The sequence below is a fragment of the Sander lucioperca genome, chromosome 8, assembly GCF_008315115.2.
Source record: "Sander lucioperca isolate FBNREF2018 chromosome 8, SLUC_FBN_1.2, whole genome shotgun sequence".
Lineage (NCBI taxonomy): Eukaryota > Metazoa > Chordata > Actinopteri > Perciformes > Percidae > Sander > Sander lucioperca.
In genome coordinates, this window is record NC_050180.1 from 19835659 (window position 1) to 19863304 (window position 27646).

At 40.0% G+C, this 27646-nt stretch overlaps 1 protein-coding gene across 3 annotated transcripts; it reads left to right on the top strand.

Moving 5' to 3' along the window:
• tbl1x (transducin beta like 1 X-linked) lies at window positions 1-27549 on the top strand. Of its 3 annotated transcripts, none has more exons than XM_031296033.2 (15): window positions 1-357; window positions 16344-16449; window positions 17049-17194; window positions 18803-19022; window positions 20148-20280; window positions 20452-20593; window positions 20696-20759; window positions 20901-20998; window positions 21689-21749; window positions 21909-22030; window positions 22118-22192; window positions 22293-22420; window positions 25014-25179; window positions 25284-25385; window positions 25583-27549. In XM_031296033.2, the coding sequence occupies exons 2-15, from the start codon at window positions 16392-16394 to the stop codon at window positions 25607-25609; spliced, it is 1542 nt and encodes a 513-aa protein (XP_031151893.1). In that variant the 5' UTR covers window positions 1-357; window positions 16344-16391; the 3' UTR covers window positions 25610-27549. The 3 variants fall into 3 exon arrangements, with proteins under 3 accessions (XP_031151893.1, XP_035860034.1, XP_031151913.1); XM_036004141.1 differs by lacking the exon at window positions 1-357 and adding an exon at window positions 8392-8462; XM_031296053.2 differs by lacking the exon at window positions 1-357 and adding an exon at window positions 8505-8923.
• Window positions 27550-27646: the final 97 nt, after the last annotated feature.

Sequence of the window (27646 nt, forward strand, 5' to 3'; positions counted from 1 at the left end):
TCTCTCTCTATTCTGTCTACGTCTCTCTCCCGCTGCCGATCAGCGCCTGCTGCTGCTGTCTCTTTACGTTCCTGATCTCAGTAAACGGTGAAACTCCACAGAGTAACTAGCCTGCAGCCTCAGCCAGAGAAACTCGGGTATATTGCAACTTAAGCGCCAGTTGTGAGTGTGTCTGAGCGATTACTGCTTTGTTAGCACACCAAATTAGTCCACAGTGAGTCATACGGCAGCGGTCGGAACTTGAAATATGACGATAAGCAAAATGGGAGGAAAGTCGTTGCTAGCTTGTTGAAGTTGGAGGTTCTCCTTGTGGAAGAGGTGGCGGCGGACACCACGAGTTCACTCTCACAATAAAAGGTAAGCCAGTTGAAGTGGCATGGTTTGGGCTGCAGTGCATTCGGGCTGATAAACGTTATGTGGTTGTGTGTTGGTTATCCGCGAAAACGTTAATGCCATTCAGAAATTGGTGATTATGGCGTTGATTAGGAGCCTGCCCGGCACATAGCTTAGTCACCCTTTGACTCCACACGTGTGTTGAAATTCTTACTTGTGTCTTTTAATTTTTTTCTCTTTCGGTTGTCCAAACAACCTACTTTTCTGAGACTGTTTTTTTTCACACTCGTGTTAAACCTTGGAAGCGGAATAAGTTTTAGAGGTTGACTGTTGTCCCATTTTGGTGGATTATTAGGATATCTACCTCTAAGTGACCACATTAAGTTGCACCAGTGCAAATTGAGTCCTTTTGTTCAAGCTCAAATATGAATACTACATATTTATATTGCCATGCAGACTTTGGGAGCGCATGAGTGGGGTGAATACATGTAACTGTATTAGACACTGCCAGTTTTCAAAGGACAGTTCATGTTACTGTATAACTACAATGCTAAGCTGTTCCCTGACTCTGTCAGCTGTAGCTGCTTTAAAGCACAACAGAGGCGCCAATTTATCAAAAGAAACCCTGCTAATTGTGAAGCTTGAGGACATGGGGATTTCACAAGTTAACACAACATTTAATAAAACAGTCTAGTGACCTATACATTTTTCTTATTTTCCAGTTAGTAGCCCTGGCTGTTCTGTAGTTCTTGGAATAATGGGATGCAGCATGTACAGACACAGTTGTCTCATCTATCCTCTGAGCATCAAAGAGTTTATTATCTCCATCAAAGCAAGACATGAGAAGGATTCAAATGAAAATAACTGCTAAAGCACACTGTTGTTTGAATATGGCCTTAACCTGATTCTACTTCAATGGCCCATATAATTAATGCCAAAGTTATGACCCCATTTTCTTCTTGACCTAGTGGCTGTTGTATGTTCACAATATCAGTCAATGTTGTTTGGCTACTGAAATCAGAAGGAGGCATTTTAACAAAGAAGTTGCAATGGCGATAACCTCTTTGAGAAGACACTGACTGGACTTGGTTTGACATTTTGGTGCCACCTTTTTTTTTTTTTTTTTTTTTTTTATATATAAAGCCATTCATAAATCTGGATGACACCATTCTTCACTAATGCCATCACCTCAGAGATACCACAACTGTTGTGATCATTGTATTTATATATATAAAAAAAAGAACACCAGTGGTTATGGGCTCTGCAAAAAATCAAGTTTTTTGTCTTTTTCTCTGGGGTTGTAACAGCACGGGACAATATTATTATGTAATAGTTTTACAAATATCAAGGTTAAGCTAAAACACGTAAATGGTTCCAATAAATTTGAGCTCAACCCACGTAATCTCATCCGCAGTTTCATTGTCAAATTGATGTTTTGTTATGTTGTTGATGTCATAACCTAACAGATGACTTCAGATTTGTTCTCTTGGTAATGTTACTGTAAGGCAGTTCGCAAACAGCCTTACCTTTATCCAATAATTTTACATCTTTTGGTGAAATCCAAAAGGCTTTCACTTATTCCCAGATGGTTTGCTGTCATTATTCATTCAGCACAGTTCAGGAGTTTACTCCATTTTGCGTCAACAAAGAGATAGCATAGTTTACTGAGACCAGAGGGCATTCTATAGATCAGAGACCCCCATGGAGTACAAGGATTGTCCTGTTGCACACTGTATAATTAGCATTTTTGGTTAAATCTTTCGAAAATGTTGTAAGTGGACTTTTGACTCAAGATTATACAGTATATATAGGTAAAGAGTGACTGTCCTATCATGTAATTTTATCATTTTATAAAATCTGTACAAATACATGGTTCTAAGCAAACTGTTGATCTGAGGGAACAAAATTAGTTGCTCAAGTTTTTGTTCTGCACGTTTGAACAGTTTTGTCTGATGTGGTGCGTAAAAGTGGCACACAGTGCATTGAACACAAATTTGATGGTTTCATCTGATTATTAGCTTAGCCTATATTCTCATTTCCTTTTCAGTCGCAATTTTTTTGTTAACATTTTGATATTGATTTCAACCATATTGCCTTGCCCTACCAGTTTTGGTACCAGAGTCTGGACTTGCAGTCAACCCTAATTGCAGTGGTTACAAAAACAGATTTAGTGCCACCTATTTAAAGAACAACAGGAGTTTTATTATGTCTTAATGGCATATTCCAGACCACTTTACATACCACATTTCCTTGTATTGATCCCTGAATATGTTATTGTCAGTGCCTAAAGTCATTACTACCCCTCACTGATAGCTCTGGAAGAGTGAGGAGCAAGACTTTTTTTCTCAATGCTTTAAATCATTCCCAGTAAACATTTTGTTTAAGCAGCTTTTATTGTCTTTCTTTTAATTTGGTGTTTAGAAGACAGGCACAGTTACCCTTGTACATAGTCCTCAGAGGGCATACATTTATTGTCTAGCTGCCTTTTGTTCAGTGACAGGATTTGAGTTGAAACTTATTGGTTTCAGTGCTATACTGTACTGTATGTGGTTAGACAAAAGTGGATGGCGTACCATATGTGAAGAATCAAAATTCATTAATCTAATGGCTTGTAGTCAGTCCTCATAGATTTTTGATAAGTCATTTAAATGTAATTGCTATGAACTTGGTAAATTGAGGCACAGAAGAGTCAACTGTGAATCGAAAGTACATTGTGTGTAACTGTTCAAAACAGAAATGATCTCCTGCTCATAAGTAGGGCAAGGAAGTCCCAGAGAAAGCCCATGTCAACCTTGTGGCGCTGCAAAGCTCTGTATCAGGCTGTCCAAATAGTTCTGTAGCAGTATTCATTTATGATACAGGCCATGGGGCGAGGTGAGCCATTCTCTCCTTCCAAAAGAGTTATACAGTGTGCATGGGCTACCAGCCAACTGGCAGACTAGTTGATACTCTGAAATAACGACCATACAAGTTATGGCTAGTTTTGGATCTAGGGCTGTTTATAGTTGTGTGAAATTGAGTCTGTTGTGCCTCGACTCTGTCCTTGTGTGTATTCAAATTATAATAAGTAGGAGGAAGCAACATGCCTTTAAGGGTGTGTCCAACTGTCTGTGTCTAGCAGCTAATCAGTTTATTTCCATTTTGTCTGAAGAATGATTCAGTTTCCTTCTTTAAAGACTTGGTATTTATTGTTAATGGAGCATGTTCACTTTTTAGCACACATGCTTAGTCAATAGTCACAAACATTTTTTTTTTTTTTACAAGGTCAGTCTGTTACTATGTTTCCATCATTCTAGTGTGCCTCTGAAGTAGGCACGTCATTTTTCAGAAGGAAGGTGTTTGGAGCACTATTACTGCTGGCGGATGACTGTTAAGGAAGTTGTGCAAGCACATGCATGCCAGAGTGAGAAACTTCTTTACTAAAGAGAACATTGTTTTTTTTTTTTTTGTCTTCACTGCCTCCTGATTCAGCCACGTACTTATCTTGTCGGATACATTGTGTAGCAGTGAAGTAAATGTGAGGAGTATGTACTGTAAAAACAGAACCACATCTGAAAATGTTTACCGTCACGTGAATTTGTATAATTTTGTACGGATCATTCAATCAGGAGAGTTTCATGCCCTTACAAGCCATCAAAGTGCTGTTGGCCACCTAACATTGTCTATGGAAAAAATGAATGGGACATACTTTTCCACATAGCACCTCTGTATGACAGATATTTAATTTCTTGCCATGATACTTTACTACTTCTGTAAATATTGTAAGATTTATATTGAGACAATGCTATAGTAATTTTCGGAACATTTAGTAGAGAAAGACCAGAGATATGTCTGAGCTGTGACATTGGTTGTCCACTAGAGATCCCTGACAGGTTTATTTTTCAACTGTAAAATGTGGCTCAGTACAATATTTCGTTATATATCATGGTCACAACTCTCTTATGACCAAATTCAAGGGGCTGTCTGAAACTGTGCACTATTGTGCATTATCCCCATATTTAAACTGCTCACCTCTCTCTATTATGGCCGACCTTTCACGTTGCTTTCTAGAGTGGTCGCTTGAAACGGCTATAAAAAGTTTTGCTTTCTAACATGGTCGTACAAACCAGTTCTTTTCTGGCATACCCCAAACCTTAAATATCTGTGTTTGAATTAGACCATTTTAGCATGTTGTAAACCAATGAGCGGTTACTAAACCGACATTAAATGGGAGTCCCACATTCATTAAATTGTATTTACGTTATCTTTTTTACCTTTGCCCTGTGAAATATCACACAGTCAGTCACAATCAGTTTTTATTACAGAGCTTAATGGTGCATTTATTGCCTCCCAACAAGACTGTTTTTGGCCTAGTGTCTTTATGAAATACTAGATATGCCTACTTAATTTTTTTTTAAATCAGCGATTGTTGTCTATAACTTTGTATTTTTATGATCCAAATACCCATACAGATTAAACATGTGTTTGTTTATTAAGATCCTCATTAGCTTTTGCATCGCAACAACTAGCCTATTCTTTCTGGGGTCCTCACAGTTTACATAGTGACCATACAGACATTTTCATTCACACTACTCATTGTAATACACATGTAAATAAAAACGATAACAATTAACATAGTTTAAATAACACAAACATAAAGAAAATAGACCGACTGAATTTATCATGATCTAACAGATAAATGTGTAGTTTTTCAGTTTCTAAAATAACAACCTTATGGCAAGTGCCAATTACAGGAATTTAGCCCCGATTTTCCGCTTGCCGACAGCAGGCTAAATATCTGAGCTGTCGGGAAGCTACAGCCAATGAGAGCACAAGACACGGACTGATGGGAAACCAGGGAGGTGTGTTTGCAACACGGACCAAAGTTGTTGTTGCACATAGAAAAAATGGGCTATAAATATTAAAGTGCCCATATTATGAAAAAATCACTTTTTCTGGGATTTGGGGTGTTATGTTGTGTCTCTGGTGCTTCCACACACATACAAACTTTGAAAAAAATCCATCCATGCTGTTTAGAGTGAGATACGGTTTCTGAATGTGTCCTGCCTTCAGTCTCTGGGTGAGCTGTTCAAAATCGGCACGGCTTGTGACATCACAAGCCGAAACGAGCAGGCTAACGCAACCATTAGCTCGTAGCGTTAGCATGCTAACGCTATGGCTAACGCTAGCATGCTACCTCGTTCTCAATAGCAAAGCACTGCTACAACACACACAAGTTCACCATAATCTACAAAAGAACTACTTACATGTGCGCCCTCATTTAGAAGTCTCCCAGCTAATCCTGCCTTGTAACTGACCAAAGTTGTAGAAACAGCCTTTCTTTTACTGTCTATGGAGCTAGCTAGCTGACATGATCTACATCTGAGCTACTGGGCATGTGCAGTGCAATCAAAGATAGTACAGAAGAAGAAGAAGAAAAGAGGTCTCACTCTGTAGCTAAAACAGAGACCAGCTGAAAAGAGGATCTGCAGCAGTGAGAGAGAGCAGTGCAGTACAACACAAATATGGTGTTTTTTGAAAATTAAACCATGTAAACCTATTCTGGTACAACCTTAAAATACAATTATGAACCTGAAAATGAGCATAATATGGCTGCATTAAAGATGTGTGGAAACAGGCTATGTGAACATGTGTGCACTGCAAGCACTCTGTCTGATCTTTTTTTGCTTTATCGCTGAAATTGAAAACATTTCTAAACATTTATTCCGTATGTGCCGTCAGTTGCTTAGCAGGATAAACATTGTGTAGAAGACACACGCACACACACAGACACACACGCACACGCACACACACACACACTACCACCAAGGGAAATCTGTGTATTAGTGCCGTGTCGAACAGTGTAAATGCTAGGAAAAGAAACAGTCAAGGGAAAGCTTAGAATGAAGATCAGTTTTTCAGTTGTCTGCCTTGTTTGTTTGACCCTGATGGAAGGAAAGCTCAGAGAGTGGAGGGTATTTAGGGTGGCATGAGCAGCTGTTGACAGAGAAGCAAGATCTTCTGGTCACCATAGCAACACTTGTATTGCCCACACTGTAGTGTCTCTGTGTTTACAGCTCATCTGTGCAATCCTCATCTTGCTGAAAAAAAGAATTAGCTGGCTGAGTCCTCTGTGTTGACTATTACAATCTCAAGGGCACTTCTTTCTTATATTGAATGAATGTAGTTTAAACATTTACTCTACAAAATACAGTCTTTAGGTTTCTTTTCTCTTAGTGAAACTGGGCTTACATAAAACCTTGTTAAGACATACTGTCCGTTCCTATAAAGATTCAGATAGTTTCAGTTCCTGTCAGCGGTGGAGACAACAGTTGCATCTATGATACATCAACACGGCCAGAAGACTGCCAAAGCTTCTCTCCATTTTACAGTTTGTTGTTTTTGATACAGATCATTTACTCTAGATTTCAGATGCAATACACAGGAACTTGTGGCTCATGCAACATAAAAGTACAAAACATGCACTGCCCTAGATTTGAAGCCAACTCATTCTACAAACTTGTCAGTGTTGTACAATGAATTTTATTTATATAAAAGTGATTGTGTTCACTTGTTCATTCAGTATCCTTAACGGGTTAAAATTGAGCAAAAAAACTATTGTGTGCAAATTCTTATCTGAATGCAAGAGCATTGTGTTGAATGAAGGTTTTTTTTTTTTATTGTGTAGTGACAAATGACATGAAGAATGTCTATGAAGCCCGTTTTTCTGATATTTTTCTAAAGAGCAAGATGAATATTATTATTATGTTGGTATGTGTCCTGCACTGAGCATCAACAAGTTTTTCGGCATCCCACAATCTCCGCACAACGTATTTACTTGCCACCCGCCCCCACACAGCCATATACACATGAATGCCCTACAGCGACTGGTTCCTTGTGTGCTTACATGCACATATGAAACCAGGTTATTTTGAGAAACCACAAAATCAAAGTGTTTTTTATGCTCTTTAATAACACGGTTACTGTAAAAGCTGTCTTTGATCAATAATCTGATTTTTTTTTTTTTTTTTTTTTTTTTTTTTCCCTACCCCGTGCTATATCTTTTAACCAAGACTGGCATATTAAATACCTAATAATATGAGATGATGTATATGTAAAGTATATTAATAACATAAGACTTGTTGCATAAGACCTGGTGTCCAGACCAAAACTAACACTGAGTTAAATAATTGCAAGGATCTGCGTTGGTATGGAATGTTGCTACAGATACAGGATGAAATACTATCAATGTATTGTCCACATCAATAGGAAAAACAACCCAGGAGTTCTCTTCTTTGAACAGTTAGACTGCTGATATCCTTGTTTCTACAGAGAATACTAAATGACATCAATAGGCAAGTGGGAGTTGTCATTTTTATTTGATGCTAATGGCTTCAGCATGAGGGTCGATCTTAGGTCCTGACGCTCCCGAATAGAAGCCATCATAATGAATCCTTTCAGTGATGCTTGTTGTCTGTCACCATCCCCCATTCATTCCCCTGGGAAAGAAAGTTTCTTTACTGAAAGAGAAAAATACACACCTAACACTCATATTGCTGCAAATCTATCAAGGCATATATCAAAGATTTGTAATTCTGAGGATCATAGCATTGGTGCATGTTTGCAGTATCAGTGGCTGTAATAGGGCACTACTCACCCTGATGACCTTTTTCATTGTAAACTGCTGAAAGATACAGTAGATAAGGCCTACTGCTTCCAAGGTGGCCAACCCTGTGCGTGTGTTAAGGCTTTGCAATGAATCGAATTTTGATCGCAATTTCGATTTTGGCTCCTAACGATCACAAAAACAATGTAATCGAGAAACTATTATTTTGCACATTTTTGCAAGTAAACTCATTTTGTATTATGTTCTGAATGATAAAAAAAAGAGATTCAAATGGAAAACGTATTAAGGGAAATTTCAAAGTTCAAGGTGTTTTCACTGTTAATTTGTTTAACTGTTTTTTAAGTTTAAGAAATGCATCGTCTTCGCAAAAGTCAATGACTAATTGTGATAAATAATCGTGATTTCAATATTGACCAAAATAATTGTGATTATGATTTTGTTCCATAATCAAGCTTCCCTAGTGTGTGTGTGCATGGAGAGCCAACAGTCTTCAGGTTTTCATTCCAACTGATCACATCAGCAGGTAATTTAACAAATTACTTCTTTCCCTTTACTTAAAGGAGTGCTAATCAGTGGGCAGTCTTTGGATTGAATGAAAACCTGCAGACTTTCTCTCATGGCGTGGGAGAAGTGTTTCCCCTGGAGACTGAAGGCTCCCATCCCCCACTGTTTGCCGACCTACATTAGCTGTCGCTAAGTGACTCATTGAGAGAGGCAAAGAATAATGCGCAAATGGTTGTTGTGATTACCTGTGTGGGGATCATTATTTATCACCCAACTCCCATTCCACCATCCCCCCTCTCTGATTCCCCTCCCCCACTATATCTCTCTCACTCCCCTCCCCCCTCAAGACTGCAGCCCAACCAGAAGCTTCAAAGGCGGGTTTTACTCAGCAGAGCAGTTCAAGAGAAAATGGCTGCTGTTTCCAGGTCTTGTTTGCACATCTGTTAGGAGGTGACTGTTCAGGAGAAAATGGGGTCCCCGGTATGCTGGTTTTCAACATCATTCTTTTCGAAAACCTTCACGTGTAGGAGACAGCTGGTTGTGTAGCTCTCATTGCACCAGTTTTTGAATTCAAATGTTTATGTTCAGAAAGCAATTTTATTTAGTTTCAGCTATGAATGGATGATTTTACATGATAAGCTCTATTCAGAGTGCTGTTCAAGGAATTATTTGCACTGGCGTGTTTGTTTTAACCAGGGTAGCTGAAATCTAACAAGTAGTGTTTAAATTGGCTATCAGCTAGAGCTGGGCAATATATCGATATTATATCGACATCGTGATGTGAGACTAGATATCATCTTAGATTTTGGATATCGTAATATCGTAATATGGCATAAGTGTTGTCTTTTCGTGGTTTTAACGACTGCATTACAGTAAAGTGATGTCATTTTCTGAACTTACCTGACTGTTCTAGCTGTTCTATTATTTGCCTTTTCCCACTCAGTCATTATATCCACATTACTGATGATTATTTATCAAAAATCTCATTGTGTAAATATTTTGTGAAAGCACCAATAGTCAACGCTACAATATCGTTGCGGTATCAATATCGAGGTATTTGGTCAAAAATATCGTGATATTTGGTTTTCTCCATATTGCCCAGCCCTACTATCAGCCATAAATTAATTTGTTTTTTAAATCTATATAAAGAATATCAGTGTTGTGTCTTTGTTGGGATCTATTTTAAGACAGATCAGGTTAAATCTGTAATTGGCTCTTTTATTGTATATTAGCTACGAAGAAAAAGCCTTAGAATTGAGTGGGTCTCCAAGCTGGTTTACAGTGAATGATAATTCATGGTCATTCTTTCTGGAAATCCACATTCATTCTCAGATATTGCTGTCAACAAAATATGAATGGATCTTATGTTCTAACCTTAAACACGTCTTTCTTTTAACTCCAAATTATATCAAAGCTGAATTTACACATAGTCTCAAAGTGCTGTGACATAATCCTTTTATTATGACCTTTATTTAAAATCTCGGAAATCATTGAGGTCTCCCTCATTTTCAGTGATGCCGAGATAGAAGACACATACAACATAAAACACAAAACAAATGAATAACAATCAATGAAAACAATTGCACACAGAAGTAACATGATTTGAAATAACAGTCTTAAAATGTCCAGGGGTAGTAAGAGTGTTCAGCTTAAGTGAACATTAAAGGTGGTTCCATGCTTTTGGTGCATAGAAACTATAGCAGATTTACCAAACTCAGAGTTAACCTGAGGGACTTGAAGCATACGGCAATTTGTAGAGCGAGTTTGGTAAGGTCCTGTGATCCAGTTCATCATCGGTGCTTTATATGGTGGTGACAGTCCAAGAGAATTGTGCCAGAGAGGTCCAACCAACTTTGTTATACAGATTACAGTGGTTAGTGTCATAGGGGTCTCGTGTAATGAATCTGAGGGCAGAGTGATAAACTGAGTCCAGGGATTTGATAGTGGTAGCAGCATAATCCAGGACTGACAAATAGACTGCCTCGACTGTGTTTCCTGCAGTGCAAGGGGAAGCTGGATCGGTTTTTATAAAAGAAGCCATTTTTTTGTCTCAGTTTGGTAATGAATTTTTGAATATGTTTGAATGTAAATTCATCAAGCCATATTCCAAGATATTTATACTCTGTTACTTTTGCAATGTTATCACCATTCAAAGTGGATAGGTATAAACTTCTAAAATCAATGCCTCTTGCTCTAGAGAAGATAATGAACTTTGTTTTGTTTGCATTTAAAACAAGTTTAAGATAAATTAAAACATGTTGAAAAAAGTTAAATTTTTCAACAGCCAGCTGTGGAGAGGTAGAAATGCAATACAAAATACAATCGTCCGCATAAAGATGAACATTCCAATCAGTTAAATGAGACACAATATAAATTGTAAACGGGGCAGGGCTTAGAAGTGATCCTTGTGAAACACCTTTTGTTACTGGTAAACATTTTTTTTTTTTTTTTTTTTTTTTTTTTTAAAAGATTATTTTTTTTGGGCATTTCCGCCTTTAATGGACAGGACAGCTAGGTGAGAAAGGGCAGAGAGAGGGGGAAGACATGCAGGAAATCGTCACAGGTTGGACTCGAACCCTGGACCTCTGCGTCGAGGCATAAACCTCTATGTATATGTAGGCCTGCTCTACCCGCTGAGCCAACCCGGCCACGCTGGCAAAGATTTTGATTGAATGTTTTCTGCTTTGCAGCAAGTGAATGAAATCCAATATTGCTTAATGTTTGAATGAGCAGAAGATGATCAACAGTGTCAAGCTTTTGACAGGTCAACAAAAATAGCAGCACTATTTATAATTTTTATAATTGCTTATTTATTATGCAGTATCCAATGTATTTAGTATTAGAGCACTGCAGAATGTTTTGTTTTTGAAGCTCGAAAAGCTATGAATTAAATATCCTATATGGCTTTAACAGAAAAATGTATTTGACACATCGTGATGCAACGAGATCAAATCGAATCGCTGGCGTGATAATTGTAATCCAATCGGGAGATCGTTGAAGATTCACACTCTACTCCAGAGTGGAAATCTTAAAAAAGCTCCACCGTCGTGTTCCCGTCAAAATTGTCAGCTTTTGTTGTTCGCTTCGGCCTACGAGGGAGAGAGGAGGAGGAGAGGGAGACAAGTAGAAGGAAGGTTCTACGCAGGCGCGCAGACTTGGTGGATCACATTTCACACACTTTTGCGTCACCATATGCATGCAGATTTCCCCCCCCCATAACGCTCGTCTAAATGCGCAATAAAAAGTGAGAACGCAACGCCACTTATGCGTTTTCTCTTCAGATCATTTCCGTCTAAACATAGCCTAAATCTGCTAGTTGAGGGAATGACATTTTACAACTTTAGAAACTTAAATTGGCAGGATCTTTCAATTTAAAACTTCAGAGGAGTAAAATAGGGGAAAGAAAAGGAGTAAAACTGATTTATTTGTATGCTGTGCCAATTCCCACCAGAACTGTGTAGTAAACAAACTAGGCTGGTAAATAAGATGTAATGCAGAGAGTAGCACGGAGGCTCCATTGTTGGAATTTTGTCTTGAGTTTTTCCCAAATTAAGTATGAATTGACAAATATTTTACTGTTTCAGCTGCAGTGCTGGGCAGACGTGTAACATTCAACAGTTTGTTGGCTGTGTTAAATTAATGCAATCCCTCCAGAGTGAGAATAACACCTTGTTTTTGCCGTTGATGGGATTGAATCAATTTGCATGCAGCACATAATCTGGGCTCATTCCTCAAATGCAGGCTATTGATACTCATTCAGCATTAAGACACTTGAGTTAGTTTAGTTTTTTTGTTGGGTTGAAGGTGTTAATGGCAGTGGCATATCAGTTACCTTTACAGCTATAGCAAATTCAGCCATGTGGAATAATTGTTGTGTGGGGCTTGGAGGTCTCCTGCATTATTTCCAGGGCCTTCTTGTTTTTATTTGCATCTTACTGAAATGCCCACCATACCATCTGGGCGCCTGAACCTCTGTGCGAAACATCATAATTCAAAATCAAGTTTCCTGCTGTACCTTTTTTAAGCTGTAATATCACAATATTACATGATAATAATCATAATCAAGGATATGTGGTTGTATATTTCCTTTTTAATATTGTGTCTGCTGTATATATCCCTACTTCTACATCTGTGCTGGTTAAACAGCATTTTTGTAGTAGCAGCCTTATAAGCAAAGCAAGTGTTTTTTTTTTTTCCTTTTGTGATGACTTTCTTTTTTTCAGAGGGATCATATCTTCAGGCTTTGACTCCACTTATCACTTCAGTGGATAAACCTCAGAGCCGTTGCAGAGGTTAGCATTTTGTCTGGTTTCCCGGAAGGCACATTATTTGGTCAAAGGAGGCGTGGATGCCCAGGGAGTTGTGTAATGGATGGTGGCATCATGGGCCCATCTGATATAGAGATTATTGCTGCTGCCTTGCACCAATGGGACCTGAGTCCCTCCAGGCTGCCTGTTAATTACGTTTCCAGTTGTTTGGCATGTAGCTGTGGCGGCCTTGGTAGCAGCGGCTGCCTTTCTTTGATGTGGCTTCTCCTAGTCGTATATGTAAGCTGAAGATAAACACAGTGGCAGTGGTCAAATCGGGGCACAGTGCCTTATATAGACAGGCTTAGTGTTGTTGTGCTTTCTGGCAGAATAAAGCATCAAGCATTTGCCTTTGAGTTAGTTTTCTTTGTTGATGTGTGTGAAACAGTGAGATGAAACCAGTATTTGTTTTTATAGTAACATTTCTGTGAGATTCTGTTCTGCTTTTTTGAAGTTGTTGCAAGATTATTTATTTTTTTTACTCCAAGTGTAATTTAAAGGTTAGCTGTATTTATGAGCAGGCCCTCGTTATGTCTTAGGCACAAGCACGAGAACGCACATGCACGCCACATGGTTTCACACTATTTCACTGACTTCCAGGTGGCTATAGGTTGCCAACAAATGTAGGGAAGAAGAAGACTGCTAGCTAAAAAAAACATGGATGAAAACAATACAGGATTAAAAAATTCAAATCAGCTTTGTAAATGTTTTATGATGAAGGAAATACACATTTGTTTTACTTAAAGAAAAAACCCACAAGCCACCTTTAATGGACACCACTTTTGTATTAAAACGTACTGTATAAAAGACACTGTTTTGTGGCTGCACCAGTTACAGAGGTTGTTATAATTCCAGCCCTTAGCATGGCTGCTGTGGTGCAATAAAGGCAGACTCCATCTGAAAGAATATACCAAGGCGAAAGTGAATAATTCATGTTGAGTAACATGTTCAACCCCTCTGGCTGTATGCCCACTGGTAATTGGGACAACACCATTCTCTGTCTATTTTGCTCGATCTCTCTTGTTGCTATGCTACCAAAGGGGAACTTGAGTGGACCTGGACAGTGTTTGGAATTAAAGTTGGACAGCCATGTCTTCATACCTGACACTACCCCCCTTTATTTCTCTTTGTATTCTCAGCAAAATGTCTGTCCCTTAATCTCCACGTGAGAGAGCAGGACATAGTTATACAGTTATACATGGTTATATAGTTTGTCATGACTCATTCTCAGCTTGCTGTTTGTTTCTTTTGTTACCCATTTTCCTAATCTTAACTTGCATTATAGAGCATTATCTTTCTTTCCATATGTACATCTGTGTGTGTTTACATTGTGTGCAATGTTGTTCAAGCTCCATTTACCCTGCCCACGTAAAGTGTAAGCGTAAGCCACAGGGAAATTATGAACTCTACAGTATTCTAGTTGTTTTCATCAGTCTGAGGACAAAAAACATATGGAAACATAATTGCCTCTCTGTTTCTTTGGCTTCATTCAGTTTTGAGACAATCTCAATTGAAATGTTAACATAAGCTCTGTTAAACACCACTATTGAAAATAATTCAGGAGTGAAGGTCAGACTTGCTGCTCTGAATAATTCTCCTCTTGCTCTCTTCTGTAATTCACTAGATGGGCAGTAGACAGGCATTTAATATCCTTACTGCTTTATCAGGGCTCTTTCCATCTAGATGGTTGGCCAGGTCACTAATGGGAAGCACTATTCAGTTATCAGTGATAGCAAAATGGATATAGACACTCCTATTAGGCCAGAGAAGAGAGGTTGGGAATACTTACATTCAGTAATAGACATGGATGCACAGTTTAAATGACCCAGGCATTGACGTTTTAAAAGGAAGAAATCATGCAATTGACAAGACAAGAGTGCGCACGTACTCAGGGCACGTTCAGACCAGAAAAAAGCGATCTGGCGATTCGGGGTGTTGAGTTATTTAACCCCCCAATGTAGCACAAGTAGACTTTATATTTCACAATTATTGGTTTCCGTCTTTTCTGACTGCAGCTTCATGTCATGGAGAAAGGAAAGAGACGGAGGGACTGTGCTTTTTTGTTGCAGGAAACATTGAGCTGTTACACAAACTCCTGGGCAGTTAAGTGCTTGTGTTTGTTTTTTACCCTCATAGTGCTTTGAAACGTTCTTGTGGCAGCGATAGAGGCAGTGATGTTTCCTGTTTACTGTAGAGGACTCTCACACCGCCTCAAAACGGACTGCCAAGTCTGATCACCGGTTACATGATTGGCCACCGCAGCGTGACGTTGGGTTGCGTTTTTTCCAAAAGTTGAATCTGTCTCAACATTTTGCTGCAGGTTGCTGTGTTTTATCGGCTCCCACCGCCACAGCCTGAACATACTACCTCCATTCAAAATGAATGGGAAGACCTGCGTTTTTGCTAGGGGTGGGGGGGAAATCGAAACAGCATAGTATCGCAATATTTTCCGTGGCAATAGTGTATCGATACACAGAAGCGAGGTATCGATCTTTTATTATATATGTGTTGGTCAGTTTGTCTGCTTGACAATCCCATGTTGCAGCAATAAAAGTGAAGTGAGATGAACAAACAGAGACATTTATCTTTTTAAATGAAACAGATGTTGACAAAGTTTCCTTTTGGGCACATAATTTGAAATTGGGAAAAATTTGAAGTTGGAAAAAAGTTAATAAATTGCAATATATCGCAGAATATTGCAATATGTTTAAAATCGCAATAATACCGTATTGTGACATAAGTATCGTGATGATATCGTATCGTGAGGCCTCTGGTGATTTTCCACCCCTAGTTTTTGCCGCTTCGTCTGTTTTCTCCGGCTTAAGGTTAACCTTCTATGCGTCGGTGACATTTCCTTGAACCACTTCCTCAATGACTGCACACAGCTTCTTATGCAACGTGCACAAATATAACTTTAACTGCTGATATTCTACAATCCCTCTTTTCACACTGTTTAACAGTGTAAACATCCGAATTGCTGTATCAGTTAGTGAACGTAGCATGTAAGCGTGGAACAGTAACACGTCTGAGGACCGACGCGGTCAGTGTGAATGTGTGTTGTGTGTTGTGTGTGTGTTAAAGGTGCTGTAGGTAGGATTGTGAAGATCCAGGATTTAGCCAAAGAATTTGAACATTGACAACTTCTCAGTCCCTCCCCCCCTTTCTGCTGAAGCCCAAACGGTCTCCTAAGCCCCTCCCCCCACGAGGGAGAATGAATGCGTGTGCATGAGCAGTGATTGACATGCAGTTAGCCCTGATTGGTGCATCTGAACAGGGAGCAGTGGATTCTTTTGCAAATCGCACTACAGGCTGTAGGAGAATTACCTGCTTCATGTATTTCTACTTGAACATAGGGTCAGTTTCAGCAAAATATGTTTTATAAGTCTTACCTACTGCATCTTTAAAATATATTGGCTCATGTCTGCATCACTAAACAAGGTTGGGAACAGATTTGTTTTCAGATCTATTTGTAAGTGTGATAGAGAAATCTTTTTTTTTATTTTCTTTTTTTAGGATGACTTAAGAATATGTTGTATGCAAGACCACAGACCTAAATATTAATCTCCATCTCCCATTTTTGATTATATTTTCAGGAGTGAGCCCAGCCTTCCAACATACCTCCTCCTTTTCATTGGGCTAAGATGAGTATTACCAGTGACGAAGTGAACTTCTTGGTCTACAGATACCTCCAAGAATCAGGTTTGTCTCAGTAATACCTGCTAAACACAGTGATACTGTTTTAATGCTGATCATAAATGGATTTACTTGGGCTTGATACATGAATTGCTGGTGGTGTTTTTTTTTTTCTTCAGTATTGCAGGGTTGTGCTAACTATGCACATCTTATTTGATCAAACAAGGTCACTTGCGTGGAGATATTTTTTCCTCAGCTTATAGTGGATGGAAATAAAGAGGGCATTTACAGTAGCCCCTGTAATATGAACATCTTGTGGGTGCAAAGAATATTGCTTTGCTCCTTAGATGTCAACATGCTATTCTTCACTCTTATAGGATTTGTATCAATGATTAAATTCCTAGCTACTGTGTATTGATACTGCTTCTGAAGCCACCTGGCAAAATACAAGCTACTAATAGCCCTGAGAGGTCAACATTGCCATTGGCATGCCTTATGTCACTCTCAAACGTCATACTTGTTATGCCATTGTTTTTTGTATTAATTTACTGTTAGCTTTGTTTGGATCGGACGAGACCTTTCTTTGAACATTTGTGTTGTGTTTGTGCACATCTTGTGCTTGGCACTCTCCCGTTAATGAATGTGAAATGGTGTTTTGTTTTCAGGTTTCTCCCACTCAGCATTCACCTTTGGCATTGAGAGCCACATTAGCCAGTCTAACATCAATGGAACACTAGTGCCCCCTGCAGCTCTCATCTCCATCCTGCAGAAAGGGCTTCAGTATGTGGAGGCAGAAATCAGCATCAATGAGGTGAGGGCAGGGACCTGCTGTTACTAACTCCCACAGATGTTTTCTAATGCTTAATGATGCGAAGACTGACTTTGATCTCTAGGACAACACACCAGGTGAACTGCAAATGCTTTCAACATTTTCAGTCATCCTTATACTTTAAGAAACACTGAAGAATGTTTGTAGAAGATTACCAGTTAGGAAACTCTTCACCTCTATAATTGTTTAACAGTGTTGGGCAAGTTACTTTAAAAAAGTAATTAGTTACAGTTACTAGTTACTTCTTCCAAAAAGTAACTACATTAGTTATTCAGTTACAAATTATGAAAGTAATAGCAAAGCCCGTCTACGGAAAGCCGTTCCACTCCCTATTAAGCCCCATTGTACCTACTTTGGTTGCAGTTCCACCAGAGTTCCACTGAGGGTGATCACGGTCCAGTGCAAAATGAATGGGACCCTATGGAGCTAGACGGCTAAATTTGTCTCTTTCGCCTGATTGTCGTTGAGAAATCTCAGATTTGATTGTAGTTTTTGCAAGTTCAACATGGATTATAGGTCAAAAGTTGAATGAACAAGTACTTATGCCCTTTCGATTTGTTACAGGTTGAGTCGTTGTTGCCCATAACACGCTAGCATTCTGCTAATGAATGCTGATTGGTCAGTGAAGGACTGATTACGATCGGAGATCCCGCTTGACGGCATCCGAAGCGGAGCCAGAATGTCAGAGTGAATATTTCGGCGTGGTCTTTAAAACATTAGCAAACCTCTTTCTAGCACATGTATTGACAGGGAGAGTCTGACCTGTCAGCTGTGTTGTCGATGCCTCGAGAGAGAAAAAGGAAGCGACTCAGAGCTTGCCGTAAAGCAGTATCTCTGGCCGTATATGTGTATGACGTCATTGACATTTTAAAAGGCTTTTTAGAACAAAAAAGCCACTTTAAAAAAATCTAACACCCAGCAGTGTGTATTTTCTTAGCCTCCCCTTTCAAATGCAACATTCAAATTACTAGACAAAAAATTATATTCTGAGAAAAGTGGATTTTGAGGGGTATAGCTCCATAGAGTCCCATTCATTCTGCACTGGCCTGTGAGCGCCCCCTATATGGAACTCTGGTGGAACTGCAACCAGTTCAGACGCCGGAAGTAACGAGAGAGTGGAACTTCTTCCCATATTAGAAATTCTTTGGTAATAGTTACAAATGTTCAAATGTGACCCCACCTACCCCTCTTTAATGGAACTTGAAATACATGTGCATGTTCAATTATTTATGATAAATCTGAATATTATATTGAAATGGACACTTAAAACAATACATTATTAACAGAAACCATGTACACAAATCGACAGTAAAAAAAAGTATTTGCTTCTCGGCTCAGACTCAGGGACCTAGTTGGTCTGATGAAAAAAACAGCTTCAAATATAGTAACGCGCCGCATTTTTTGGAAGTAACGGTAATGGCGTTATTAAGATGGGAAGAGTAATCAATTAGATTACTCGTTAATGAAAAAAAGTTATTTATAACGCCGTTATTCCCATCACTGATGATTAATATCAGGGAGTCTAGACAAGTCACTAATCGAAAATCACATCGCCTCATGATGTCTTATTAACTGCTGTTGTCCTGACAGGATGGTACAGTCTTCGATGGTCGGCCAATCGAGTCACTGTCACTCATTGACGCAGTGATGCCAGATGTGGTGCAGACGCGGCAGCAGGCCTTTCGCGACAAGTTGGCCCAGCAGCAGGCGGCCGGTGCCATGGCAGCTTCAACCTCTGGAAACCAGTCCAACGCACCAAAGAATGGAGAAGCCACTGTCAATGGGGAGGAAAATGGCACTCACAACATGAGTAGGTTGAATCTTCTAAATACGCATGTCCCAATTATCTCAAAGTAGGAACTTACAACAAATAATGATGTGATCAAATGGTTATCAAGAAGGGTTAAAAGAAAGGGACAGACAAGTGCACAAAATGTTTGTCTTCCATGTAAGTTACTAGACTTGCAACTTGCAACAATCTAAGAAATGCTTTTTCTATTGATATCTTTAAGTTTAAAATAAAATGGGTGGTTATATTGCAGCATTCTTATTAGTAGTCAAAATATTTCTCTATATTTCTGTCTCTTCTTTACTTTTAATGCAAAACATCACGGCCATTGCAGAAATATAATATTGACTCCTAGCACTGCTAAGTTTTCTCATTTTTTTTTTCTAGTAAGTGAGCATGCACCGACTACATTAATGTTTCAAAATGTCGTAACATCTGCTCCATTTTATGAATCTGTATGTGGAACATTTTCAAAGAAGTGGCAGACAGGAGTTGGTCTTCCAGCGCTGTGTTTTGGCTCTGTGATGTCATAAGAAAGCAACCTAGTAGTTTCATTAGTACACCTACCAAAATCATCAGTTTTTTTACTTCAAGGGATTTGTCCAAATTACCGCACAGTTTTACACGGAGAAACAAAGAGATCCACGATCAGGTGGAGCTCTAGACAAGGGGAAGGGAAGTGAATGTGTGTGTCAGCACATCCCCTAAGAATTTAATTCAAAGGTGTGGATGGTAACAGGAAGAGTCGGGTGTGAGTAAGGTTTCACTGTCTTTCTGGCTTTCACAAGGTAGAAATGATCTGAAAGCTTTCACATATTCTTCAAACAATTACTGTGACTGGGTTCTCATTATACTGTGATATTTGTGTACACTCCAAGTGGGTCAGTATTTTCAGACTGAGATAAATAAAAATAGCACTGGCATATACTAGCAGAAACACATTATTTTTGTTTTTTATATCTTCCTGTTATTTAAAGGTATACCTTTTACCTCCTGAAACATTCATTAGCGGTACATTTATCAGCATTTTATTTATAGTACTCATAGCTTGCTGACAAGTGTCCATTGTTGACATGCGTGTGTTCGTGCGTATATAAATGTGTGTGCATGTATCTGTCCATCTGTGTGCTCGCCCACTCTTCACAGATAACCACAGTGAGCCCATGGAGATGGATGTAGATGTGGAGATACCAGCCAGTAAAGCCACAGTGCTCCGAGGCCATGAGTCTGAAGTGTTCATCTGTGCCTGGAACCCTGTCAGCGATCTGCTGGCCTCAGGGTGAGTCCCTGTCTGTGCTAAAAGTAATCTTAATGCGTGCCGGATGAGTCATACTACATTGTATGCACGCTTTGGCTTTTATTTTGTAAGACATATGGCCTCATAATATCAATAGCTTGGATTCCAGCAATCTTTTGACCCCCCCTCCTGCTGCGTTGGTATTCTGTTCAGCTCGGGGGATTCCACCGCCAGGATCTGGAACCTGAACGAGAATAATAACTCCAACTCCACCCAGCTGGTGCTGCGCCACTGTATCCGAGAAGGTGGCCAGGATGTCCCCAGCAACAAAGACGTCACCTCACTAGACTGGAATGTAGGTTCCTGATCATCCATCCTCGTCTTTTACTTTCACCATGTGGTGAACAGACAGCTGAGGACAGTTAAGTAACCGTTCTGTTATCTTTCAATCCAACAGAGCGATGGGACTCTTCTGGCAACGGGCTCGTATGATGGTTTTGCCAGGATATGGACAAAGGATGGTATGTCCTCCTCCATTCCAGTACGGTGTTGTTTCCTCGGTCATTAGGTTTATGCCATTGTTATTGTGAATAATGCAACTTCTGTGACAATTTTTTGAAGGATCATTTCTAAAAGAAATGGATATGGCTCTTATCCATTAGGAAATCTGGCAAGCACCTTGGGACAGCACAAAGGGCCCATATTTGCACTCAAGTGGAACAAGAAGGGGAACTCTATTCTCAGTGCTGGTGTAGATAAGGTATTTCATAATGGCCCACAAGCATTGATTTGTGTCTTTCAATAATAATATCCTCATGTGTTTTTTCTTTACCAGTCCTAGGGCTTGACATTAACTGTTTGGTCATCAGCCAAAGTGTAAATCTGTATCATATAATTTTTCTGCTATTCATAAACTACAATGCAAACTGCACTGTTATCGGTAAATCTTCTGTACAGTATAAGCACAAGATACAGAGAGAGAACCCTTCGATTATTTGAGATATCTTACATATGTTATTAAATACACTTACAGTAATTATATAATAGCATCATTGTAGCATGTAACCAAATCTAATTAAATACAACTTTATAAATAACTTAAGTTAATTTACAATAATTGCAGGTTTTGTTTGTGCTACAGTGACATGAATTGCAGATATGCCTATTTTGTGGATGATTCTTTGAAATTAAAACTGTGTATCAACAGGCACGGAGAAGTTGAACAGGCAGATAAAAGAAAGGACACCAAGGACAAGGAATATGACACTAGCTGTATCAGTGATTTATTTTTCTTACCCTACCCAATATTTGGTGGGATTTATTTCAAGCCCAAGTAGTCCAAGTAGAGTACATTTGAAAGAACCTTTTAATGTGCCATATTCTTTTAAATGATGCATTCAGAAATGTTGCATTTGTGTTTTGTAATCAAATGTTCAATTTTATTTTCCAGACGACAATCATTTGGGACGCACACACAGGAGAAGCCAAGCAGCAGTTCCCCTTTCACTCAGGTAAAGCGAGTTCACTATGTTTCCAGAACAATAAAAGCTTATTATTGTAGATAATAAAGAGGATGCAAAATGTTTCCTGCCCAGTTGTGGTTGTATTGTGGGCTCATAAATGCCCTAAGCCATTATGAATGCGGTCCTGTGCATTCAAATATTCCTCAGCCCCAGCACTGGATGTCGACTGGCAGAACAACACCACCTTTGCCTCCTGCAGCACAGACATGTGCATCCACGTATGTCGCCTTGGCAGCGACCGGCCCCTCAAGACCTTCCAGGGCCACACGGTGAACATCTTTTTCTGTGTTGCTCATCTGACCTTACACCATGCTTACTCCCTCCACAGTCCTGCTAACGAGTTTTGTGTTTTGCAGAATGAAGTTAACGCCATTAAGTGGGATCCATCAGGTATGCTGCTTGCCTCCTGCTCAGATGACATGACCTTAAAGGTAAGACTGGTCCTCAGTCTTTAGAGCTTAAAGACAACAAGCCTACGTGGTGATTTGTATCCAGTCACATTTTGCTGTTGCTGTTTCCCCTCACACCCAGATATGGAGTATGAAGCAGGAGTCCTGTGTCCACGACCTCCAGGCTCATAGTAAAGAGATCTACACTATCAAATGGAGCCCCACAGGTCCTGGAACCAGCAACCCCAACTCCAACATCATGCTCGCCAGGTGGGGAGTCTCTTACACACAGCCCACATTTAGTACCATACAGGGCAACCACCCACGTTACTCAATTTTTAAAGAAAAGTCGAAGTCAGCCAGCCGAACTTAGCCCCGCCCACAACATTTGAGGTTGGGAAGTTCGGTCTGGACTTGATCCGTTGTGGAGCAACTATACTCAAACCAGAGCTGTTCGGACCAATCAAATTGTCAGGGCGGGCTTTATACGATGATGTACAGACGATCAACCGTAACGTAATCAACCACATCACCAAAGAGCGCTTGGGTTGAATTCATTTGAGATGTGTAGATTCCGCCATCGCGTCTGTTATAGAAGATATCGACAGCGCATTCATTTTAAAAGAGGAACAGAGAACCGCGATCACGTATGTATACACATTACCACACCTGTCTGCACGGCACGGAAACTGCCGCCTCTACCTTTGCTCTGTCGACGCCATGGATGTATAAAGAGAACGAAGCCTGCCTTTGACTTGCAGCTTCTGTGACGTCTGTCTCCGTTGCTCTGATTGGTTGTAGGTCTATCCAATTGAGTGCAGAGGCATTTTCTTTCCTGGTTCGGTTGGAACACGCCCCATAATCACAGCCCAATGGAGCAGTATTTTCAGACTCATATTCTGACTAAAGACAGAGTATGACGACGTCAGGCTAGAAGTTTGTGTGCTCAGAACAAGCTTTATATATGCGTGTGGGGGAAGGGGACACTTGTCATAGCCTGGCATTCAGAAGAAATCATGTTCCAGACAAAATCCCAGTACTAGTTATTGTCAGTGGCCCAAAGCCCTACACCCTGACCCAGATGTGCATGCATGTGTAAATGTTCTACTTCAAATACCAAAATAACAGGAATTTACAGCCCTTACTGACAACCCAGCACACCTGCCTGTACTTCATATTAGAAATAAAACCGCCATTATCGCCACTGCTTGGAAGGAACTTCGTAATCTTGAGTAAATGCCACTGTTGAACAGTACGTGTGCAATACATTTTTAATTGTCTTCAGTTTTTGCTCCCTCCATAATATTCTTCCGAGTTCACTTTCATTTGTTGCCAAGGGCACCCATAGGTGATTAGCCGTGCCTATTTATACCTTGGTGAAGAAGATGTGTTAATTGAAAGCAGACTTTTGTTTTCAACAATGTCTCAGTTTTAGGGTCACAGATGCTCAGAGTTAGTTATTTTAATTGCAAAGTGTGACTCTTTTGTGTAGTTTTTCAGTGGTTTATGATTTCCAAGTTTCCAAGATGTGTGTTAAGCCGCTTTCCGACCGGAGAGATTTTTGTAGTTCCTAGAACCCTTTTTTTCTCGTGTTCCGACTGGACCAATTTGGGGATTTTTAAGTCCCTCTGGCCTCAGTTCCTGTAACTCTTTCAGCTCCTACTTCAGGGCAGGGTCTTTTCCCTTTTCAGCATATGAACTTAGGTCAACGAGGGTCGGGTTTCCGGTACAGGCAGACCAACAGCGGGACAATTTAAAAAAATTTCGCCATCTTATTCATCACTAATTTCACTTTTGACAATGTTTTTAGGCGAGACATTGACTGTTTAGAATTCAATTTAGTCTTGCGAAAATTGATGCCGAATTGACAATTTGCTTCAAAGTTTTCGGAGTTGAGAAGCTCCATGAAGTGAGGCGACAGCCAGCAGGCGCGTGCCCCGGCCGCTAGCTCGTCGCTCGGCCATGACTGTCTCAGAGAACCCGGCTGTAAGCTGGAGGTCTCTCAGACCGCTCTGACTTTTATTTCGCCGTTGACGGTTCGTTTGTTTAAATATCACAACGCATGTCCATCATAAGATTAACGGGAACCTGTGGTTAACTGTCTTTTTGGAGTTAAACTCAACAAGCGTGTCCTGCGGCTGGCTGGCCGTCTCTCTCTCTCTCTCTCTCTCACACACACACACACACACACACACACACACACACACACACACACACACACACACACACACACACACACACACGTCTACAGCGCAGCAGGCAGAGGCGGGGGAGAGAGAGATACTCGTTTCTCTTTGGGAGACTTGTTTAAATTATGACAACTATGCTATATACATTAGATTTGGTATTTAGTTCATACTTTTTTTTGGTGTATTTGTTTTCTGATTTTAACGCTATAAAGACCGTTGCTGTGCTTGCATCACTCCCTTACCCCTCCTACCAGTCCCTATGGCCACTTTGCCAGTGCGAATGCAATTGGAAAAAACGGTTTTGGGGGAGAGTAGTTAGTAGATCTGTTTAGAAGTGGACTTTTCCTATAACTACGTTCCTGTAACTACTTGGTCGGAAAGCGGCTTTAGACATTAGCATTGTGAAATTGCTTAGGACAAGATGTTCTGATGCTAATAAAATGATGAAAATCTGTAGCTTCTAACAATGTGTTGTTGGGTCCCCTTGTTTCCATTTATGAGCTTTTGGGGTGCATTCACTGCATCGTAAATCCGTCTAAATAATTAATGCTATTTAAAGGCATCTTGCGGGACTAAAGACACTTAAGCGAAAGCTGTTTTGGTCAATTTAATGACAAGCAAATATTTTTTCTCTCATATCTGATCTGTGATCTGTGTCTTTTCCGCACCCACAGCGCCTCTTTCGACTCTACAGTACGCCTGTGGGATGTTGAGCGAGGGGTTTGTATTCACACGCTGACCAAGCACCAGGAACCGGTCTACAGCGTGGCCTTCAGCCCCGATGGCAAGCACCTGGCTAGCGGCTCCTTCGATAAGTGCGTCCACATATGGAACACCATGGTAAGCATCTGATTCATACTGTTCCAAACAGCAGAGGAGAAGACTCATTATGATTGCCAAGTCTCGATGCAGTCGGTCATTAATTTGTTTGCACTCTTGTTTAGACCGGAGCATTGGTGCACAGCTACAGGGGTACTGGTGGTATTTTCGAGGTGTGCTGGAACAGCACGGGGGACAAAGTTGGTGCCAGCGCTTCAGACGGCTCGGTAAGCCATGGCCATTGTGATGATGAAGTAGTAATTTAAAACTATTTGTAGCTCCTTTTTTTTATTTGCTTTTTTTTTTAGGTTTGGTGCCTACAAATAAAATTGGCTGAAAGAACTCATTACTATTACTTTGAGAACAATAATTTGAATGTTGCTTGAAATGTATTAGTAATGCTACCTTATTCTTTACCTTGTAGGTATGTGTTCTTGATCTCCGAAAATAGCTGACTTGAGACTTTGATGATGAATCCTGGAATGTGCAGCAAATTGCCTTCTTCTGACAGCAGCAAACACACACTCATTGCTCAAGAAGAGCTGTAAGGTGGAGCGAAACAAAACCCCTCACAGGAGCCAATACCAACTGACTTCAGTGCACCTTACTGTTTGTTGACGTGTTTTTTATAATACGCCTATTGGAAACATAATGGAAGCCGTTTAAGAGATCCCCAAGAATGGACTGAATCCAACTCCCTGGGTGCATCCGCGTTGTAAAAGGTTTCTAATGAGAAAGTGCCGGGACCCCTCCGGGCCACCGGTCCAGCTGTTATTGGGTTGTAAGGGTGGAAACAAAGACGAGTTTTATATAAAGAGAAACGTGTTAACGAGACACGTGTTTGGCTGTGAAAGGCAACAAATTATGAAAGAAAGGTTGTGGTTTTTTAGAATTCCTCTGAGCAAATGTTACATCATGTCCAAATGAACTAACTGGGGACGTGATTAAAGTAACATCAATACTGAAGCACTGGTATTGTCTGTTGACAGGGTGCTTAACTTCTTCCCAGTGGAGAATAGTTTGTTTCAAGAGTACTTCTTGCTTTTTTTTTTTTTTTTCACAGATGGACTTTTGAAAGTCAAAATTGAATGTGCCGCTACAAGGCAGTTCTTAGCTCACGTTTAACATCAGGTCGACACAAGGAAAACCTGCCAAGAAACAGTCCTAACCTCCTAAAATGACCTACCCAATTCACTCGAGGTTAGATAATGTCATTTTATGGTCAAGATGTGAAAAGTGTGGTTTACAAAGTGTTTTCCCTTTTTGGATGTAAATTTCAGAATGTAAAGATATGTAAATTAGATTAATACACAGACTTATATACTGTGTATATATGTTTATATACAGTACACTTTAATTAATGGCTAGCGCGGTCACATCTTTGCTGATAATACGTGACAAGACCTCTTTTTAAATGAAGTGCATGTGTCATCAGCTTCTTTTTATACAGTCTTTTTCAACTGGGCAAATCATATCCAATGCATCGAGTTCATTCTTTTTTCAGTGAATCACAAATGGCGTCGACACAGATATGTTAAGCAGCTTTGCTTTCCACTCTAGATCCCTGAAAGCCATGGAAGAAATGAGCACCTCATTACCGGCATTCAGGGAATTATCTGGTCAACAATATGGGAGAGAACAGTCATCACAGTCTCCTGCCTGGCTTCTGCCAAAACGTTGCATTGTATGTGGAACAGGAGTATCATGCAGACCTGAGCAGGGAAAGCAACTACAGCTTATTTAGCATTTGCATGGTTTCTCTTTGGCACTTTCCTCTGAACAATCTTTTGACCAGAAGGTGGAGGTCAAGGAAAAGTCCTGCTGTTGCTTAAAAAAAGAGCTATGTTGGTCTTGTTAAGTCCCACCGACAATGCCCGTGTTGTGGGCTGAGCTTCATCAGCGTGCTGTAAGAGTGGCTCCATCTGCTTACTGGGATCTCGTTGAAAAGACAGTATCTTCAAACTAACTTGCCACCACTTTGATTTGCCTTGTTTTCTGGTCCCTTTTTAGTCAACATCTGCTTGAGCAATGTGAAGTGCACTTTTTGTAATGGTGGGTACAGCAAATGTTCAAATTTTGCTGAAAGTTGATGGGCCAATGTTTTTTTTCTCTATTTTTAATGTCACAATTGGATGTTAATAGGTGGTTCATTGTTTTCTTACTTTTTCATTTGCTGAGAGCCATTATTGTCTGTGTCAGACTGAGAATTGGGCTGTGGGTTGGTGGCCATTCTTGGCATGCTTAGGAGCCCGGTAAGGAATATGTGCTGTGACGGCTAATATCTCTCTCGCACCCCGGTCCAGGGTGCAGTCACCTGTTTTCCAAGACAAAACTTTAAAGTCATTCAGTGTCTCAAATAAATCACTCTATTTTGATATCAGAAACCATGGAGCCTGTGTCTTTTGAATTGTGTGTTTTTCTTAGCTCAGGAGTATTTTGTTAGTCACTCAAAAGACAATAAGAAACCGTCACCAACAAAAGGTGAACA